This window comes from Poecilia latipinna, unplaced genomic scaffold (genome assembly GCF_001443285.1).
Source record: "Poecilia latipinna isolate Pla-1442-1.1 unplaced genomic scaffold, P_latipinna-1.0 Scaffold176, whole genome shotgun sequence".
NCBI lineage: Eukaryota > Metazoa > Chordata > Actinopteri > Cyprinodontiformes > Poeciliidae > Poecilia > Poecilia latipinna.
In genome coordinates, this window is record NW_015112792.1 from 443,094 (window position 1) to 464,379 (window position 21,286).

General features: G+C 44.5%; 1 protein-coding gene across 6 annotated transcripts in view; it reads left to right on the top strand.

The window, feature by feature from the left end:
- The window catches only part of cbfa2t3 (CBFA2/RUNX1 partner transcriptional co-repressor 3), a 42,293-nt gene that overhangs the window by 18,481 nt on the left and 2,526 nt on the right, over positions 1-21,286 (top strand). For 2 of the 6 annotated variants that reach the window (XM_015030243.1, XM_015030247.1), the window contains exons 2-11: positions 8,960-9,115; positions 11,429-11,670; positions 11,798-11,887; positions 13,100-13,281; positions 14,617-14,900; positions 15,481-15,566; positions 16,865-17,156; positions 17,623-17,691; positions 18,331-18,384; positions 20,278-20,468. In XM_015030243.1, coding sequence (XP_014885729.1) covers positions 8,960-9,115; positions 11,429-11,670; positions 11,798-11,887; positions 13,100-13,281; positions 14,617-14,900; positions 15,481-15,566; positions 16,865-17,156; positions 17,623-17,691; positions 18,331-18,384; positions 20,278-20,468 — 1,646 coding nt within the window. Of the gene's footprint in view, positions 1-8,736; positions 8,834-8,959; positions 9,116-11,428; positions 11,671-11,797; positions 11,888-13,099; positions 13,282-14,616; positions 14,901-15,480; positions 15,567-16,864; positions 17,157-17,622; positions 17,692-18,330; positions 18,385-20,277; positions 20,469-21,286 lie in introns of those variants that run through there. The other 4 variants (XM_015030248.1, XM_015030245.1, XM_015030244.1 and 1 more) reach the window with 4 other exon arrangements.

A 21,286-nucleotide genomic window follows, 5' to 3' on the forward strand; every position in this document is an offset into this window, starting at 1 on the left:
GGGGGGGGGGGGGGGCGGCTGTGAAAACTATGGGATCCTGTCTGATGATGCACAGCGCCCTACCAGCCAACGCCTGGCTAATGTCAGCCACTTTTGTTGGTGTGCCTGCAGGCCAAATGAAGAGGTATGAGAGAGCTGGCAGGCTGGGGAGCAGTTCAGGCTGCAGACAGTTTTGTCAGCGCTGACAGCTCCACAGTGACAGAGCAGACATTTAACACAGAATGAAATGAAATACAAGACATCAAGCTGGAGAATGACTAATCTCCTGTTTGTTTTCCTGCCTTAGCGGTTAGTGACAGCTCTGTGTCAGGTTTTACCGCCACACAAAGCAGTTCAACATGCAAAGAGTCGGGGGTCTGAAACGAGATGAAAAGATGCTGCGTTTGCTGTGATGCGCGTGTTGCCAGGGTCTAATCTGAGACTTCTGTGCTCCATAAATCAGCAGGCAGCGGCGGTGATGTAAGAACAAACAGAGCCTCTCTCTCCGCTGCAGCTGGCTCGAACGGGGGAGAGGAATAAAACGGAGGGAAAGCGAGAACAGGACAGCAGCTGTCAGGCCTCCGTCGCACACCTGTCACACAGGAAGCCAGCATCGGCCACTGTTTCCTGGACACACCTCCTCAAACACCCCTCCTGGAAGGAACGGAGGGAGGACATCTGCTGCCAGGGAGAGACACCGAAAAGATCAACACAGGCATGTTCTAAGGATGAAGGATACGAGCCATATAACCCCGAGGAAAATGCTTCTCAAGCCGTCCTCGCTGTTTCATGTGTGTGTGTGTGTGTGTGGGTGCAGCTTGCGCGGTCTGGAGGATGTTTGTGTTAGAAGCAGAGCTCTGTGACGGAAGGGTCACTCTGTGGAGACTCCCCTCTAAACTCTCCCACAAATACAGTAAGCTCCCCGTGCCCTAAAACTTTACAGTGGGACATTTCCCACGGTTGCTCCTCTCAGCCGCCCCTCCGGCCCCCGCCTCCCACCTCTCCTGTGACCAATGCGAAGTAATCCAGATGTGGCTCACAGATGTAGCACAGCTCTCTTTGCTCAGTCTATATGTCATCTTTCCCCCAGCATCCTTCCTCACTCAGCCCACAGCCTCGGCCTGCAGACCCCGTCGCTGTGAACAGGAGGTGATATCACCCGGTGCTGCTGACGAGGCGCTCGCAGCTATTGTCTCCTGGTTGTCTTCTCCTCCCAGCCTCCAGAACTGCACTGTTGTGGCTGCTGGCAAGAAAAAAAAAACAAAAAACTCTTCTTTGTTTGTCAGGCTTGTCAGGCTGGGTCCTCAGGAGGCTCCCCTTACCCTATTCCCAGGCTGCCCTTCATGCTGCCTGTGTGCAATTAACAGAGTAATTAAAAGCCTGATGAGCTAATAGGCGTTGGCTCAGGCTGCAGGTGTTTGGATGGGGGAGATTGTTTGGTGGGAATGCGCTCAGCGCAACATGCTTGGACAATTATGAAACAATATTTTTACGGTGTGTGTGGATTAAAAGATTCCTTGATAAACAGATTAAGTTTCTTGTGGACTTGGAGCTACTACTACCACATTCAAGGACCTTACGTCCCACTTTTTTTTTTCCCGTTAAAAATATCTGCATCATGAAACAGTGGAATTTTGTTTACACAGTTGTTTGAATGGAAGTTGCAATCAGCAGTTCAGACTTTCCAAAACAGAAAAAAACAGAAGGCTTAGGAAAAAGTTTACACCATAAAAAAAAGGATATTTAATTAAATATTGTAATTACGCTAAAATAAAAATGTCTCTATGGTATAATAGTTTTTAAATTTAATGTTCAAGGTAATTGCATTTCAACAAGTTTTAGTATTTTATTTTGTAACAGAATTTGTCTGAATGTTTTGGTTCTGTCAGCTAGTTGCTGTGTGTGACGTCAAGCTGAAGACAGTAAGCCCGATACATTCATCTGGGTTGTATTTTGAACTAATATATCAGCTTAATGAAAGATTAAAATGTTTTATGCTGAAACAGTTTCTGTGTTGGACCAAGAAACCTACAGTAAAACCTGCTAATTAGTGAAACTTTAGAGCTGTTAAACAGTCATTGCAATAAATGGTACAGCTTAGCTGTTTTTGCCAGAGAAAATGCAAGACAAGATTTTTTAAACTTATTACGGTTTCAACTAATCAACTTCTATTTTAGACATTTCATGGTCTTCATAATTGTACTACATTTTAAACTGATAGGAATTTGATTACCTACCAAAGTTTTGTTAGTTACATTATAACTTGATTGTATCGGTAGTGCATCACTTGTAACCATAGGTTATCAAACCTTATTTTATTTTCACACTTATCAAAATTAATAGTAAAAAAAAAAAGTCTTACTGTCAGGATATTGAACGAAAATAGTTCAGATTTGTCCCCAACACCACCTCCCTGGGTCGATTTCTGCTTCTTAAACCATTATTACCTCACACACCTTTACATTATTCAACAAGTTTCGTCGCGTGGCCCAGAACTTTTACACAACTGTATGAACACAACACTAGACAGTAAGATAATGCATGTCTCGACTGATGGAGCTCATCGGAGAAGAAATGGAGAACAGAAAGTCTGATCAAATGTTAGTTTACGACAGCCTGAGGCTGAGCTCTCAGCTGGCAAAATTAGACTCACAGCTGATAAGATTAAGAGGAGAGGATGTAAATGAGTGGGAACAAAGGAGAGGTTTTTTTTCCCCCCATCATCCAGAGCAGAAGCTACAATTCTACTTTTCTCTTATGTCTGTCTGTCTCTCTGATCCCTGATGCAAACAAACTCACATAGTAATGTCCTCATGTGTGTGTTTCTGTCTTGTTTCCGCCCCCATATGTGCCCCCACCTCTCCTCTCTCTGCCTGTCCCTACCCTCACCCCCTCCCCGCTCTGTGGCAGCTGTGCTGGTGATGGCTGTGCGCCCGTGGTGCAAGCTGGCTGTGGGGTCCCAGGTGGCCCACATGACAGTTATTGATGTTCAGGTGTTCAGCTTCTCTCACACAGGGGCCCTGGAGCCACACACACACACACACATACACACACACACACCAACACACATGCAGAGATACATTAAGAACTAAAACACACGCAAGGATGCTCCCGAATGTAGTTCACATGAATACACAGAATACATGCTAGTAGTCATGTTCTTGGAGTATTATGCAGTTAAACTGCATTTTCTGTATATTAGTGTCAGGGAAGTGTAAACAACATACTAACAAGTACAACTGAGACTTTGGGCTTGCAGCTGCAAACTTGTCTGGAGAGAATTACAGTTTTCAGTCTGATGTAAAAAAACAAAAAACAAAAAAAAAAACATGCTTCATAAAAAAAGCATACAGGCCAGCTTGCAGTATGGAAGCTAATGGGGAATTTTCTGTGCACACACGTGTGATGGAGTAGCCAGTGTCGGTACCAGTGCCCTGCGCAGTCCTAACAAAGTCCAGATGTGTCTGGCTAGTTGAGGAGTTGTTCTTGGCACGGCTTGCCTCGGCCAAATGTCACAAATACTTTCCTTTATTTAGGAATGGCTCTGGGTTTAGTGGCTGGAGAAAAAAAAAAAAAGAAGAAGGCGAGGATAGATGGATGGCTGGAGCGAGAGAGGGAAAGAGCGCTGGGAGGAGAGGTAGATGAAAAGAGTCTAATAAATGATTAGCAACGTAGGACAGGAGAGCGAAGAGGAGGCGTGGGGGGAGCAAGAGAAAACATGAAGAAGGACAGAAGATAGGGAGGGAGGAGAGAGGAAGGCGGGTGGGGAGGCAGAAACAGCTCCAGTCTAGCATCTGGATTTTATTAGCAGCCGTTGGGAAAATCTGAAAAGGAAGTTTTTTCTCCGTGAGCACGTCGGCAGCAGTGATATGCTGCACATAACCACTTCACTGCCGACAAGAGGAGCCAGGCCCTCCCAAAGGAGAACAGATGGTCGCTAGAACTTCAATACAATTACATCAACAGCTCTCGCAGATATAAGCTCGGTATGACAGAATCCCTGCAGCTTGGTGAGACAGAAATACAACTCCTCTAACCTTAGCACCTATGGCCCCGGATAAATTGCCTTTGATTCATACCTCAAGGTAGTTCTGCTTTTCTTGCCAGTTTAACCAATAAAAGAAGATCTGGATGCGTTTGATTTGAAAAAGCTGGTGACCTCTTGGTGATTTGATTGCTGTAATCTGATCAAAGACAGGATGGATTTTTTTTTTTCAATGCTTAGTGGGAAGAACAGATGACCCCCCACCCGACACACACACACGCACACACACACACACACACATGCAAACACACACACACACACACACACACACACACGCAACCCGGCTACCCCAGTCCTCCCATTCCCCAGCTTTGTTTTTGTGCTCAACGTGTTTGTTCAGCGGGCTCTGTATACTGTCACAGCGATTCTTAAGTAACACGGGAAAATGTCTGTTTGTGTCCTCAACAAAAGCAACAGCATTTTGTAGACTTGTAAGGGTTTATTTTTTGTTGGTTTTTTTGTATGTTTTATGAGCAAAAAAAATTGATTTTCCACCACAGGAACAGCCTGTTTTAGAGATTGGAGTGAAGTAGCCGAAATGCATTAACTTACACAGACAAACATCTAAACGCATGTGCAAGTACTGCTCTGTCTCCCACCCTGTTATTAGTGAGGGCTGTAAAGACTCCGAACTCCAAATCAGCACAAGATGAACCAGAGTCTGCGATCTCGCTGCAAGAGCGGCTTCCTGTGCAGACATATGAAAGGATATAAACACATTCCCATCTCACCTGTGATAGAATCCAAACTCTGTCAGATAGCAGGCGTGTTTTAAAACACAAAACTCATTGGCAGATGTAGAAAGCATGCTTGTTTGTGCTCTTTGTAGCTGTCAGATGGTGTTTTGGTTCTGGGCCAACTGCATTGTTTCTCCTAAAAATGTCATTTTCTGCCTGTAAGAAAAAGTGGGCGGTTCTGCACCCATAAGTCTCATGTCCAGGGGACAGAGCTACAATCCCCAAATGTTTTGATATAAAGACCTTAGGGGGAGATGGCAGGGGGGGCTTATTCTCTGTTTGTGTGGACTCCACAGCGGCCTGATAGGGAACAGATGTGGAAAGGCAGGCGGCTGGGCAGCCAGCCAGAGCAGCTGGGAGAAATTAAAAACAACAGCATTCCTGGAGACTGGGGGCATTACAGTGGGAGGGCGGGAGCAAGAGACGGAGAGAGAGAGAGACAGGGAGTTTGAGGCCTATGTGGTCACCGACGGAGTCTCTGTGGAGTACAAGAGATTGAATAGGCGAGGGGGTTTTAAGGGAACTGTTCTGCAGCGGTTAGCCAGAGCTAATAAGCTGCAGCTGCATTTTCAGTGGAAATGCATATGGGCATGCACACATATATATACATTGCATAGAGTCCACACACAAAATGAGATGTACAATGAGTTTAAATCCATCCTCAGAAGGGCAGTCTAATGTGAAACGATTTGTACACATATGTTTGTCTTGACGGCGCTCTAATGAGAGCTTGTGTCTTTAAATCTTTAATGAGATTCCAGAAGGACTTCAGAAAGTTTGAGAAACCCACCGAACTGCGCGCATCCAGTTGTTCGGCGTGCTCTCTGCGGTTTAGTGCCTCTTGCAGCGAATTGTTTTTCATCTCGTTTCATCATGGCACACGGGGAGAGCAGAAGACAGAGAACATTTTTAGAACGCAGACTGCAGACTGCTTCTTTGGTGAGCAATCTTTTAGCCCCGATTACGTCAAACCGTACAGACATACAGCTGTTCTCAGAGTCTGAGAAACACAGACAAACAAGCACAGGCAGCAGCAGCAGCAGCAGCAAGGTAGGTAATGATTGTACCACGCTGGTTTATTTTCAGCCTAATATGCAGGAGTATTTAGGACAGATGGCAGTAGAATTGAGTGGATCTATTTTCGCCCGCATTGGTTTCAAAGTGGCTCCTTTCAGACGTACATGTTCGAAAAGCTACACCTGAACCTCCAAAACAGGTCAACTTCTGCAGGTGATTCGCTTCTCCTCTTTTTTGGTGTACGGCTTTTGTTCTCCAGCACAAAGCAAAGCACGGTGGAATCACAGGTGGTCACAGATGGGGTTTCAGACCGAGCAGACTTCCTAATGTATTAAAAGTAAAATCCAGAGCATGATGTGCATGTGTGTCCTGTCTCTGGAGCTGGTCAGATTAAACAGCTGTCCATAATCCCGCAGTGGGGGCAGACAGACAGGATGGTCCCCTTATCCTTTCCTTTCCTATTTCTTTTCCTTTCCTTTCCTTTCTCCTGCATCATTTGTTCATCAAAATATAACTGTATGTATTCAAACTAACAAACATGGGCACAGGTGTCACAATCTGACTTCGTAAACACAACAAAGTCACTGAAGGTGTGACAAATCTACCATCTTGGACGTCTGCTTTTGCATGTAACCCTGTATTGAAGAATGGTTGCATCTATTTATGGCAGCTGACCCCCCGTCTGCCTCTGTTTTGCGTGTTTATGTTGAGAGCGTCTGGCATGGGCCAAACAGCCGAGCACCCCTCGTGTTCTTGGGGGATCACTGTGTCAATGGCCCTCGCACAACATACTCCAGTGTGGCACTCTTTAAATACAGACACCAGCTGTTGAATGCTGCTACACGAGCTCTCAGAAATAGGCTTACTGCGAGCTGAGGCCAACTGACATGGTGGCGGTGGGGGTGTTCTAGAGAAACAGATGAAATCAAAAACAAATTATGCCAAGGTGATTTAATGATAGCGGATGCATTCATACAGGAACATATACACGCAGGATTTAAACAGCGTAAAAGGTCAGGACTCTTTAGGTCATTTACCTCAGCAGTTTAGGTTCTCTTTTTATTTGTAGAGGTTCAAGAGATTATCTCCGAAGCCACCAAGAGGACAATGATGACAGATGCTTTTTTGTTTAATATGATGTTTTTGAATGTGGATTGTGACATTTTGAAAATATTAAAGGGAAATGTATTTGTGGTCCTGTTGTAGAGAAGGCAGCGAGAAAAGGATCAGCCATCCCTCAATGTTGTCCCGAGTTTCAGGTTTTAAATTTTCAGGTGTGCATGTACATCTCCAGAAATCAAATGGTTATTTTATTTTATACTATAACACAAAATAAAGAAAACAATTGGGGAATTTAATGTACGTAAACAGTTCAGCTTGGTTTACTGATATGTGCCATTGATTAGTTTTCCTACAGTATCATCTCATATTTCTGTTTTTAATCGTCCCTGTATAACAAATTGAGAAATACCAGCAGCCATAACAAATGAGAAATAAAATGCTTTATTCTTCTAAGGCTTACAAATGCTTTATAAATCAGATTCTGTACATGCAAACAATAGATTTTTTTTTCAGATTTTTTTAAATTGCAAAAATGAATTTTGACATCAGTTTCAGTAAGATTTTATTTATTTTTTTTGCACTATTTAACTTATTTACTAATGTAAGGATATAGCTTTTTGTTGATCATTAGGTTCTCAGTTAGGTTAGGTTCTCAGTAACAAATTGTGAGTTTTCAATCATTTTTTCACATGATAGATAGTTAAAATGATATTAAAAACAGATGTTCATTGACTCACATATAGTGCATGTCCAGAAGAAGGAAGAAAAGAGAATATTTGACTTTATTTGCACTACTTTGACTGATAACGCCTTACCACAGAGACGAAAACAAAAGAAAATACAAATAGCATTTAAAATGTATGCGTTCGCTCACAGTGTCTCAGCAGAAGAATCATCAAATGGCCCATTAAGTCTACTCTGTGCTCACATCTGTTTTTATAAGTTAGAATAATGACTTCCCTGCACAAGTTTTTATGATACATGTTTATATTCATTTAGTAAATATATGCAGCATTTATTGTGAGCAAACCACCCATGTATGTCCTGATCCATCCGGTGCATAATTAAAAATGCACTTTATTCCATTGGTTTTTCTATGTACGGAGCAGAGTCACAACCTGTTTTCCATCCTTCTCAAGGGGCTGAAAAAGTCATCACACTCTGTGCTCAGGTTTGCAATGCAGGAGGATCTGGTTCCAGCAGCTGCACCGACAGGTGGACACAAGCATCAAGACTAGTCAACGCTCCATAGATAGATGCAGATTGAGTGTACGTTCATGCATGCTGCGTTGTGTTTGACAGTGATTTTCTACAAACTGCATAGAATCGTACCCGATCCAGGAGCCTGAAAGGCGCCGGTGGCTGCAGCAGGTCCCACCTTGTGTTGCATTTTCTCTGCTGTCAGTCGCCGCACCGTCCACCGCCTTCACGCTGCAGAGCTTGGCCTTGCCTTGTTTGGTCCTGGCAGCATGTCTGGCAGGAGACAGAGAAGCCTCTGGTAGCAAGACAGAACTCTGCTGAAAGCCAGTCTCAGTGATGGACAGCAGCAGATCCAGCTGCACTTGTCACTGGCTGTCAAGCCGGCTGTCTAGGCAGGGGAACGAGAAGGGACAGGCGGGGTGCGTGTGTGTGTGCGTGTGTGTGTGTGTGTGCGTGTGTGTGTGTGTGTGTCCGGGGGTTGGAGGTTACAGTGGGGTACTTGCAGGGTGGGGTTAGTGGGGTGCTCTGATTGGGATGTCATTGCTACATGGATTGTGTATGTGTGAAGGAGAGAGCGTGAGGGAAGAGGGGGGCAGCGAGGAGTGCTGATCTCAGTTAGCAGCAGCTGAGAGGGAGAGCAGGTGTTACTGTGGGTCTCTCAGGCCCCATGAATCTCCAACAAGAAAGACAATACAAGTTTGGATCCATTTCCACTCTCCGCATTGATCTCCTTTAGCTCTTTGCATGAGGCTTTTTGGTTTAAGGAAACAATCGATGGCTCGCAGGTGAAAATGTCAGTTCTCTCCTCTCTTTTAACCAGCTGTCTCCTCCCAGCACAGATTCTGGTTTTATAAAAACCGGAGCTCCATTTTTAACCTGTTTATGTGTTTTTTTTTTCTTTTCTTCTTCCGTGTGGCAGGTAGCAGAGTGCAGAAGGCTGGAACGATGCCAGATTCACCTGCGGATGTGAAAACCCAGCCCAGGTCCACCCCACCTACCATGCCTCCTCCACCCCCGGCTGTGAGTCAAGCAACAAGTCGCAACGCCTCGTTCACACCGGCCACCAGTAAATCAAGTAAGACTCCCTCGTGTGCAACGATGCGTAGTTGTTACTACAAAATCGCATCCAGTGATCCATCCTTGTTGTGTTGTGAATTATTTGGCTGACTGATGCTTAATCCAGAGTTATTTTATGTGCTGTTGGGTGGATGTTTTCTTCAGAAGGTCTTTAAAAACAGGCAGATGTGAGAGAAAAACAGAGACAGGTGATATATCAGTGACCGAGCAGCTCACTGGGAATGAGACATCGAACTTTTTGCAAGAAGAACTGGCAATAATTAACAAACAATTAAACTAAAAGTATGCTTCCCAGAGTATGTTTTGGAAAAGACATTGATGCAGAAAACAACAGACCAAAAACATGAAATCAGCATTTTACAAACTGTTACAAACAGCAGTTTTAAAGTTTGGGTCCTGCTTTGAGCTGTTTGCGTGTTTCTCTTTTCATTGTTTCTCTTTTCATTGTTGTTTCTGCTTATTTGTACTTGTTCAGCTTGTTTTTATCATTTTCAACCCAATTATACTGGGAATGAAAAGGAAGTGACATTCCGCTGACATTTCATCCAAGCATCATATCTTACCACGAAACCCGGCTGGGGCTCTTTCCAATGTAGTCTTCTAAAATCTGCTTATAAATATACTGTAAGATATAAATGTGGTACTATTAGTTCAGTATTTAAATTGTACAAGTAGGAGTTTGCCTTGATTTGATCAGTGGGTCATGCAGCATGAAAGCCATTTGGTTCAAATAAACCAACCAGTAATCGAAGTGGTGTGTTATTTCAAATATTTCACAAAATATTATACTACCTGATCTAATCGAGAGTCAGATGTAAGCATGTTATATGTATTTCTCTCTTCATAAGTTGTCAAATATATCTAACTACTAGATATATTTCAGAAAATACCACAATACATTTCCTTGTTGATTTGTTTTCTCCTAAGCTTTGCCCTGTTTCATTTTTCTTGCTGTGTTTTACACGCCAGTACCGACCATTTTAACCAGATTATGAAACAAACCAGTCAGCGATACTAAACATGTTGAGTTTCTGTTGCATGCAATATGTCATGCACAATCAACTCTACTGCTTTTCCTTTTACCTAGTTTGATGGTTGTGCGTCTGCATTGAGCGAAAGGAATCCAAAATATTTCTTCCTTCCCAGTTCTAGTGAGCAAGTGTTTTGGTCACTTGTGTGTCAGGTGTGTCTCTCATGGCATTTGTCTGTCTTTAGGTGGCAATAATGCCCTTGCTGTCTTTTGGTGTGCATTGTTTATCAGCTGGTCAGGCGGCGGGTTGGTACAAGGGACATCAGGCGTTCTTTCTTCCCTATATAGCAACGTCAGGCCGTGTTGTTTCACCTGTTGCGGCTGGCGGTCAGCAGCGTGGCTCTCTCCTTACGACTCTTCCTCATCTAAAACCAGAACACAAGTGCTGGGATCACATGGGTTAGTCCATATGTGTTCAGGCCTTCGACCCACGGATTAGAGCAACAAGCATGCCTGAGAAGAACCACCACAAGAACAGGCAACAGCTGAAGGTTAAAGACTCCGCTTCTTCCAGAACAAGGGCCAGGTGACGAGGTGCATTTCAAAGAGATGCTGCAGCAGAAATGAAATGATGCTTAGCATGCTGCTGTTGTGAAATGAGTCATGGTTCAATCCTAGTTACATGAGATTTCATGGGGGGAAAAAAACCCAACGAGCCTGCGACGTACAATCGTTTTATAATCCGATACGCATATAGACGCACATAGAAATTGTGACAGATTTGAAGAGCAGCGTTTGAGGGGAAGAGGTCAGGCTCGCTCCCGGGGTATTTACGAGTTTGTTTGGGCTTGCATTAAGAAGCGAACGTGTGCAATCATATACGTGTACGAATGCTGTGTGACTATTCTGAACCCCAAAGCTGCAAATCTACTTTCAGCTGGTGGACATGTGCAGGACCTGATTTAGCAGCACACCTGCTACTGGAATAAAAGTAACACAGCCCACTGGACTATTTTTGGCACCTCTTTAACAAGTTCCTCTTATAGTTGTGCCCTACTGAGTGAGTGAAGAGCAGGGTGGAATACAGGCTAACTCAGGGGCCGATGGAAGGGCTGGAAGGGGTCAAATGGTAGCACTTGTGAGACAGCTGAAGTCCCTGCAAACACACATGCGGCTTGACGAAAGGTAGTAGAAAGTTGGGACCCCGTGGTTGTTTTAAGCATCAAGCGTCATGCAGCCATGTATAAGACTGATTTAATTACTACAGTTGTCATCACATCTATCAGACTCCCCATACAGGCAACTGTAATTCCCCCCCCTGTGTTTTTTTTTTTTTTGCAGTGCTGAACGGGAGCAGCCACTCTCCTACCTCGCTAAACGGTGCTCCTTCGACTCCCAATGGCTTCAGTAATGGGCCGGCGATGTCTTCGACGGCCTCCCTGTCCAACCAACAGCTTCCGCCGGCTTGTGGCGCCCGACAACTCTGCAAATTAAAGCGCTTCCTGACCACGCTGCAGCAGTTCGGCAACGACATATCCCCCGAGATTGGGGAGAGAGTGCGCAGCCTCGTGTTAGGACTGGTGGTAGGTTATGCAAACATCTGTTCATTGCAGCCAAATGTTCCTTTATTGCTTTGATTATCATGTCGGTAAATGTGCTGTGGAAAATTTTAACTGAGTTTAATGTTTCTATCACTTCTGCTTTAAACAGAACTCCACTCTCACCATTGAAGAGTTTCACTCCAAACTTCACGAGGCCACTAACTTCCCACTGAGGCCTTTTGTCATTCCTTTCTTGAAGGTAAAAAATATAATCAATCATTAGGTTTTTTTTTTCTGTCAAGTGTTGAACATCAGTTCTGATTTAATGAAGCTGCTTAGTGTGGCTCTCCTTGTCGTACCTTGTCGAAGCAGAAGCCAAGTGAAATCTGAAAGAGGAGCTAACAATTAACAAACAGCAGGAGCACATTTTTCAATCAGTACCGATGAGGAGCTCCACATATTTTTCTTGCATTTCAATCAAATTCTACACCGAATTTGTAGAATTTGTAGTTAAGAAAACTGAGCCACCGCTCAGTTTTCTTAACTGAGCGGTGGCTGTCATTGCAGCTGACACGCCATATTTTTATCATGTTGCCATTTTTGATACGGGCGATTTGAACGACTCTGCATGCAATAATCTAAGGAGAAGTAAGGCGATGGGTGGGACAGCAAAACTCCACAAAACATTTTTTCTTTTTACTTTTTTACTTCACCGTCGTCTTACCTGGCCTTTGACATGTTAATAGATAAGTCTACATATGTAAGAGATACGTCTCTATGTTAAAAGAATCATGGTATTTCACTCACTGCAGAGATGGCCCAAAGCAGAACTTAATTTGAGGACCCACCTCCAACAAAGCCCACCAGCAGGGCATCGTAAATGGAACTCTGGCCTAATTAAAACCTATATGTAAGCAGTGAGTCTATTTAAGGAATCCATCACTTGTAGCCATCGCTGGTAGGATGTAAATACATCTTTAAAAAGAAAAAGGTGTGAAAGTGTGTGTGAAAGTGTTGGACCTCCTGCCGTGCGATGATCCTTCACATCTGGGATATCGCAGCCATGGCTGTGTTATATCAAGCCGACAGGTCTGAGAGGACTGTTTGACAGCGCTGTTACACACACGTTCACACATAACCCCCCCACACACAGACACAACACACACAACAGCACAACCCAAAGAGAGCGAGGCACATGGTGGAGGAATGTGTCAGGGTACCTGTCTTATCTCATCCTGTCTCTTCATCTATCACTCTCTCTCTCTCTTTTTACTCCCTCCTTAAGCTTAATCTGGCATCAACCTCCCCCCCATCACCCCACAAACCTAATGTTCCACCAAAGGTTTTAGTTTCTCTTCTCGTCCACTTAACTCTTCTCCAAAGGTTATTTGATTGAATCTATTATATCTTTCCTGCAACTTACAACTTGCCTGAGCAGAGATGCCTGTCTTTCCTCTTTTAACCACTAAAGGCAAACCTGCCCCTGCTGCAGAGAGAATTGCTCCACTGTGCCAGACTGGCCAAGCAGACTCCAGCCCAGTATCTGGCTCAGCACGAGCAGCTCCTCCTGGACGCCAATGCTAGCTCGCCTCTCGACTCCTCGGAGATCATGCTGGAGATGAACGAGCACGGCAAGAGAAGGACTCCCGACAGGTGAGGCATTAGGGGCCTGAATGCGCCATCTTAGTGCATTAGTGTTTTTGTCTGAATACCAAGTGAGAGGAAGTGATAAATCCTCTGAGCAAGAGGCAGAAGTCTGGACGGTCGTAATGCCAGCCTGACTTTGCCAGTTGTCTGGGGAGGAGGAGGAGGATAAATACAGAGTAGGGAAAGAGGCAAAATAGAGAGAGAGCTCTGAGAAGCAGGAAGCAAATAAGACAGTTGTGTTAAACTCAATAAAATACAAGCAAGACCGACTCAGGACTGCCCTCCTTTTCTGGTCACTGTTTTCACTCCTCTGCCTGATCTGTTATTCCCCAGCAGCCGTCCATATGTCAAAGATGTGTCCAGATGGTGACGTGCTGCGCGAGGGTGTTGGGAAGTCGGTGGCTGGCGGTTTTTGGATAGGCCAGAACAAGAGGTTGAAAGCTGGATGTGCAATCCCGCTGTAATCTGCACACCTCCGCCTCCCGACCGCTGGCTTATGTACCGCGCTCAGAGTGGAGGGGGAGGAAGGGCACAAAGCCAACGTTTTTCCAGCTGTTCCTCTCATTTGTTAGCGACCGCGGCCAAACGCGTGCACGAGCAGTGCGCATACGCGCACAAAACGTCATCCGTGTGTCTGCATGTGGGCAGCCATGTTGCATTTATTCACTTTTTATCCCCATGATTGTGAAGAGCGATTTTCATCCGAATGCCCGGCTATCGCCATCCAGCTAAACAGATTAATATCAACGCTCACATTTAAACTGACCAGATGGCTCAAAACCACACACTCCTTTCAAGCATACAGGCGTATACAAGTCCGACCAAACATCTGTCAAATACACAGCTTTCATCCCCCACAACCCCTTAAGCTTGAGTACAGGGTGAGGGCGAGGGACACTTGCAGTCTAAGAGTAGGCAGAGGGATATTCAGATTAAGAGCATGGGATGCAGGGTGTACAGTTGGACTTGGTTCTGTTAGATACATATGGCGTACAGCTGTCCGAAAAGCTTTAGAGAAGCCTTACTGTACTGTAACTGAACAACAAGCAGCTCTATATGTGTGTGTGTGTGTGTGTGTGTGTGTGTGTGTGTGTGTCTGTGTGTGTGTGTGCTGGCAGACAACACATGGGAGTTGTTGGACTTAAAAGAAAACATGTTTGTGTTCCTTGTTTGAGCTTCTCCAACAGGAAAGTTCATCTACTCGAGGCTGTAATCTGTGACACACATCTACTGTTTTTTTTTTCTTTTCACTCAAAGTGAACTTCACACATTCTGGAAGTTTTATGTAAAAATAACGAAGCAAAGTTCAACTCGTGTCTGTGCCGTGTTTGGTCCGTTTAGGACCAAAGACAGCTCCGACAGAGACGGCTTGCACCCGGAGCATCTGGCGAAGAGGCCCTGCACCATCAGCCCCAGCCAACGCTTCAGCCCCAGCACGGGGCTCCCGGCTCACCCGCCTCCCAACGGCCTACCAACGCACCCACCCAATGGCCTGCCCCATCCGCCCAACCCCCAAGTGGGACCCCAGCACTACCGCCTAGAAGACATGGCCCTGGCGCACCAGTACAGGGATGCGTTCAGACACAGCGAACACAGAGACTCTCGAGACAGACACCGGCAGACAGGTAGGACATTCACATGGCTCCATGGAGTTTCTGGTTCCCATTTAGGTGGTTGAGACAGAAGGAGCTTGCGTTTAACAGTGGTGGAGTTTGGGAGTAAGACAAAGGCCAGTTGTCGGGCAAGTGGGATAATCCTCATGGCGGTGGGTCTATGTAAAGGACCCAAGCCATACATGCCCTTTAATGCTGATCATCTGCTTTTCTATTAGGGAAGGAGAGTCATTCATTTTGACATCGCTTTAAAACTTAGACACAAGACTGGAGTTACAACCATGAGTGGTTCTTTTTAATTAGAAAAGGAAAAAAAATGGTAAAAAGCACAAAAAAAAATAAATTGTATTGGTTATATCTAATATCTAATTGTCCAATAGCCTGAATTTCACGTTTTTGTTAACTCAGCTAAAACCTCAAACTGAAAAGAGCTAAAAAAAATAAAATAAAATAAAAAATAAACACCAGCTTTTGAATTGTCTTATTAAAATAAAATATCTTGTGAAGGCAGCTTTAGCTAGGAGTTATGAATAATTACTATTGTGCAAAGCCGTAATTGTACAGCAAGTATAACAGAGATGTCCTGTTGCAGCGGTGCATGGAGCTCGTCAAGAGGAGGTGATTGATCACCGTCTTACAGACCGAGAATGGGCAGAAGAATGGAAACATCTCGATAATGTATGTATTAGCCTCCTTACTCCCAACCAACCTCTTTCCTTCGCTGACAATAAATGGGTGGGGAAACCACAACAGTCAGCAAGCGATTAAAGTCAGCATTAAAGCAATCTAAGTATGGCGAGCGGATGACATCAACAGGAACTGTCGACAGACAGAGCAGCCGCCGTCCCACCTGAGTGAGCAGCTGACAGAAGTCTGAGTCAGTGCGGCGAATTGGACAATTGGCGGATACCTTCCCGGATTCCTAGCACCAAACTCCACGAAGAGAAAGCGGCGCACATTGGAAACCCAGACACATACTCCGTTAGTTAGAAACAGGACCCCAGATGGAGCTGAGGACCCAGCAGAGAGCAGCTCCAGCTGGGTAGAGCAGCTGAGACGAGAGCTGCAGTCGTGGAGGGAACCGGCCAGGCCTGGACCCCTGCCAAATTAGAAACACTTCACTGAAATAAATATAGCCAACTCAGAGGGGAGGGGGCTGAGACAGAGAGACAAAGAGAGAGAGAGAGGGGGGAGAATGGGAATAATGAGATGGATTGAATGTCAACTACGCTAAACCTATTTAGCAGACCTTGCTGAGGCTGAAAAGACAGGGCACTGTGGAAAAAAAAAAAAAAGAGTGACACAGTTTACAGCAGAGGGAAAAATCTGGAAATCTGTTGAGTTGGCAGGGAACAGCGCTGAGCGGGGGAAGGAATCAGCTCGAAGTTCTCATCAACGGCCCAGCTGTTTCAATATCATTGTTGTAATTCTCTCAGACACTGAAATTCACCAACGGGGACTAGATAGACAGACAATAACACACAAGCTGCCTGGTTGATATATGATGTGCTGTTAGAGATGAATTAAGATAATACACTTGCTGTTTGACCATTTTCTGATTAGTGTTGTCAGAGCCAACCGGCAGTAAGATCACATTTTTCAGAACTCGGTCTTGGTCTCATTCTTGTCTCAGCATTTTTTTTTTTCTCGAGACGATTCGAAACTACAGCTGCAACATTATTTTTCTTTAGTGTAACTATAAAACCTCTAACTGCAAAAGTGAAAAGTGTTCAACTTTTAAAACATTTGGAGCTGCTGCTTTGGTCTTCCATTGATTTGGTCTTGGGCAGACTTGAGGCAAGACCGAGCCTGTAACCTGATGTCTGGACTGCCTCGGATCTGGACATCAACTCTCATTCTAAACCGTTGCTTTTCAGAGTTTTTCCTGGAAAAATTGGATGAGTAATAACATCTGAAAGAACATAAATTGCTTTTTTTTTTTTTAGTTGACATCTAGACTGTGTTTGCCTTTGCAGCTCCTTAACTGCATCATGGACATGGTAGAGAAGACGCGACGCTCCCTGACGGTGCTGCGCCGCTGCCAGGAGGCCGATCGCGAGGAGATGAATCACTGGATCCGCCGCTACAGCGACGTAGAGGAGATGAAAAAAGGTGGGAGCAACGGACAGCACTGCCTCCCTCCTCCTCCTACTCTTCCTCCTCCTCCTACTCCTCACCACAACTCCTCCTCCAACACAGCTAGCAGCAGCGAGTCACTGCCCATAGGAACTTCCTCGGCTGCTGAAAGGCAGACAGGCAGACAGACAGGTAGACAAACACTCTCAGGGTATGTTTGGCAAAGCAAAACACTCACAGCAAGGTAGGGCTCATTGGAGACGCTGAAATGCTTTAATACGCCGATTCAGACTCAAAAAGTCAGTTAGAGGATCACATTTTTCAGCACATTTGCAAATTGGAGCTCACACTGTGAGGCAATACAAATCCACCTGCAGCATGCTGGATTTTTAACTAACTGATTGCACTCTTATGTTAACGGCATCCTCGTTCACATTTAAAGTTTGCATTCATTTGTAATCTCTGGAAATGTATTCTGTCTTTGAAACGGTAAAAAAAAAAAGAAAAAAAAAAGGGATTTGACAGCTCATCTCCAAAATATTGACGCACGTGATTTGTTGTTTTTGACCCAGAGAAAGATGTGCTAACGATAAGTAAATGGATGGGTTTTCGTGCATTTTCTGTGTATGCTGATTGGGTGGCTGCGTTTGTGTTTCAGAGATCCACAGAGACTTCTTGCACCGGCCTCCCTCAGGATACCTGCCTGAAGAAATCTGGAGGAAAGCCGGTAAGAATGGACCCGCCGTCCTCCGTCCTGCCATCTTCACCACCGATCCCCCCCAACACAGGCTAACAAAACATGCACCATCATTCTTCATGGCTACCAGCAAAGGCAGAGGCCTCGCGGCTGCAGGTCTGTGAGGCTGGAGGCTTGCAGGCCCTCTGTGTCATTTAGGCTAAACGCTCTCCATTTGTCACCACTATGAAAGGCCACTGCAGTTAAAGCTGCAGTGAAAATGCAGACACCAGGGCTTTGTTGGGTCGCAGCAGCGCAGCACAGCGCGGGGTGGAACTTACCCGGTCTCCCTCATCCTAACCTGCCCCAACATTCCTGACTTATGGAAGTCAAAAACAAACAGCTTAAACATACAAAACCCTGATGATTTTTGTTTTTCCGGCTCCTTATGTAGCCAAATAGAAGCAGCCGGAAGTGCTGCTCTGCATGGGCTCCTTGTATTTTAGACAGAGCCGATCCCAGGAGCCATCCGGTTCGGCCCGCGGTTCCACCTCGGTCCCAGCACTATTATGTTGCACTCATACTCCAATACCCTGCGGAGGAAAAGATGCTGCTGCTGGCGGCAAAAATACTGTGCTGCATTTTCACCGGCAGGGAAGGCTCTTTTAATTGCAGTTGTTTTTCATACAGGTACTACAAGCATGCCGCTTTCCCCAGCTCTAAAGCACCTCCAAAACAAGCAGGGTGAGTAGCACATCTTACTCCCATCATCTCTCACCTCTCGGTGTTTGTGTGCCTATGTGTCACCTCCGGCTCTGCAGCCAGGTAATTTTGTCTCGCTGAGCTGCGGCACTCTTTTTTTTCCCCCCTTTTAATTAAAACCAAAGACGTCGTGTTTGGTCTGGCTGAGGTTGAGATCTCGGATCTGAAGTGCGAAAAAGCAGCCAGTAATATCGCGTCTTAGGGACTTGCCAAATCTCTGCGGAATTAAAACGTTAATATTGCTGCCCCAGTGTTTTCCATTAAGTGCTAATTGCCCCAGCATCTGCTATGCAGTCTCCTTGATAAGAATTAATTAAATTTGCAAACTAATCTTAGTGGTGCATGCATTAAGGCAGATAGTTGAGAAGCTTGGAATAATGCATATAGTGTGGCAGAATGCGAGAAAGCCCTGGGAAGGGCAAATTTGTGTTAACAGGATTTAAAAAATAAAAAATGCTGATTTTTATTTTAATTAAGCTCAGTGAAAAAAAAAATTAACCCTCCCCCAGCTCACATAATTTATAAATCATAATTTATACACTACCTTTTGTATTCATCCTTTCTGATTTTGAAGTTGGTTTGATATTCTGAGGCATTTAGGGTTTGCAAAAAACACAAAACCAGAAGAAAGGTTTAAGAGAGTAAAGATTTTCCACACAGAGTAGGAACACATGCACACCTATAGCAGGGTTTGGATAAGGATCCTCCTGTATTTTTTTATTTTTATTTTGCATCTGCACAGTGTAGTTGGAAACAGCTGAGTGGATAGGCGAGGAAAAGTGACAGATATTTACGAGCTCCCTCTCAGACAAACATGGAGTGGAGGAAATGGGGAACGGCAGGGAGAACATCATCAGCCTCACCTCCTACTTGGTTGGTCTAACACACCTGGCAGGCCCATCGCACATCTGGAGGGAGAGCAAGATGCAGCATTTATTTCTTTGTAAAAATGTTGCTGTCTTCGACGGTGTGAGTAGCAGGGGGAATCTGACGATGACAAAGTGTCCAAAAAGCACTCAATTAATGAGCGGGATATATTTGGCAATCCTTGTTGCTGGACGAGCGCACCAATGTGAGGATTAATTTGCTTTATATTTCTTGTGCACTTCCTTCCAATGCTGAAGTAAAGCAATACAGATCCAACTTTTTCAAGGAGAGCATTAATCAGAGAAGCAACCAAAAGGTCCATGATAACTCTCAGCTCAGGTGGGAAAAGTAGTTGACAGGACGACTATTAATCATGTCCAGGTTGCAGTTTGCAATTACACATAACATAGGGGCGCAGCACAATCTTGGTCCTCCGCTTATATGAGACCAAATGTTAATTTTTGGCCTAAAATCAAAAAGTATGCGGTGGAAGACTAATAATGTACATGATCCTGAACAAACCGTCTCCACAGTAACACATGGTGGTGGGAGCATCATTCTGTGCATCAAGCTTTTCTTCAGCAGGTGGAGGGATGGGAAGATGAATGAAGCAAAGAGGAAGAAGAAAAAAACTCTTGCACAATGGCCACACCCTTACTGTGGGAAATTGATGGCATGGTTTAAATAGGAGTCAATGCAACTTCTAGGTTGTTCAGCATAATAATGCATATAGATTAAGGAAAGTTTATGTGCTTATTCTTATCTTAAAACAAAGTCGTCAAATCAGAAAATGAAATCAGATTAGCTTCTGTAAATAAAATGTTGACAATTTTCAATTCATTTTGAAATCTGATCTTTTCGCCTTTTTGGCCAAACCTTTATGTCTTGGATTGTGTGCATCTATTTAGTGGAGAAGAAGGAAGTTCTTCTTCAGAGAAAGCGTGTCACAGCAGGCACGGCGAGATGCAGTCGTTAAAGGCCCCCCGTCTCTTTCTCTGTGTTTCTCAGAGGAGGCGGTGAATGAAGTGAAGCGGCAAGCCATGTCAGAGCTGCAGAAGGCGGTGTCAGACGCAGAGAGGAAGGCTCACGAGATGATCTCTGCTGAGCGATCCAAAATGGAGAGGGCACTGGCCGAGGCAAAGAGACAAGCTTCCGAAGATGCGCTGACGGTCATCAACCAGCAAGAAGACTCCAGCGAGGTGAGGCTCGAGCGCATTTATCCAAAACACCTTCTGTGTTTAATGAGTGGTGCTGAAAATGGTCAGCTTTCAAGCCAGAAAGAAAATCTGTCAGTAAATGTTGAACAGGAACACTCTAAATAAGCCAGCCTCGCCATAAAACCATAAAACCTCTTATCTGAGGTTTTATGGTTTAAAATTGTAAAAAGTTAAGACCTTGTGGTTATATTGGGATTAATTTATACTAAATGTTGCTGTTTCTGCATGAATACAAGCAGACAGACTCAGATGGGCTGGGGCAAGGTGCCCGGTTCATGTCTTCAGGGAGCAGTTGACCACCACCTGCTGGTAGCAGATCAGCTGGCCTTGGACCAAACTCACTTACTACAACAACAGCTGTGGATCTGAAATATAGCAAAGTGTAATAAGGACTTTTTGTTTCTATTGGGGGAAAAAAAGTGTAAAAGAGGGAAATGGGCTTTGATGTAACACAGAGGAGACTTCCTACCAACTGACCTGTCCAGAGGGTTTGCAACTTTTATAATCCATTTCACCAGTAATCTAATGTTATTCTAATGTTTGTTTGGAATCAAAAATCCCACTAAGATTACATTGCAAGTATTTTCAAATTATCCAAGCACAGAACTATTCACACCATATTTGTCAAATTCATAAAATACATAAAAGTTTTAAAGTCAAGTTATTATCTAAGTAATCATTTTTTGTTATTTTAAACTTATTTGGTATGATTTCTCTCACCATAAACACAAATTTAGCACGTTTATTACACTGTCTTAATTGTTTTAAAGCCATAAGATCTAGTCATTCCTAACATATGT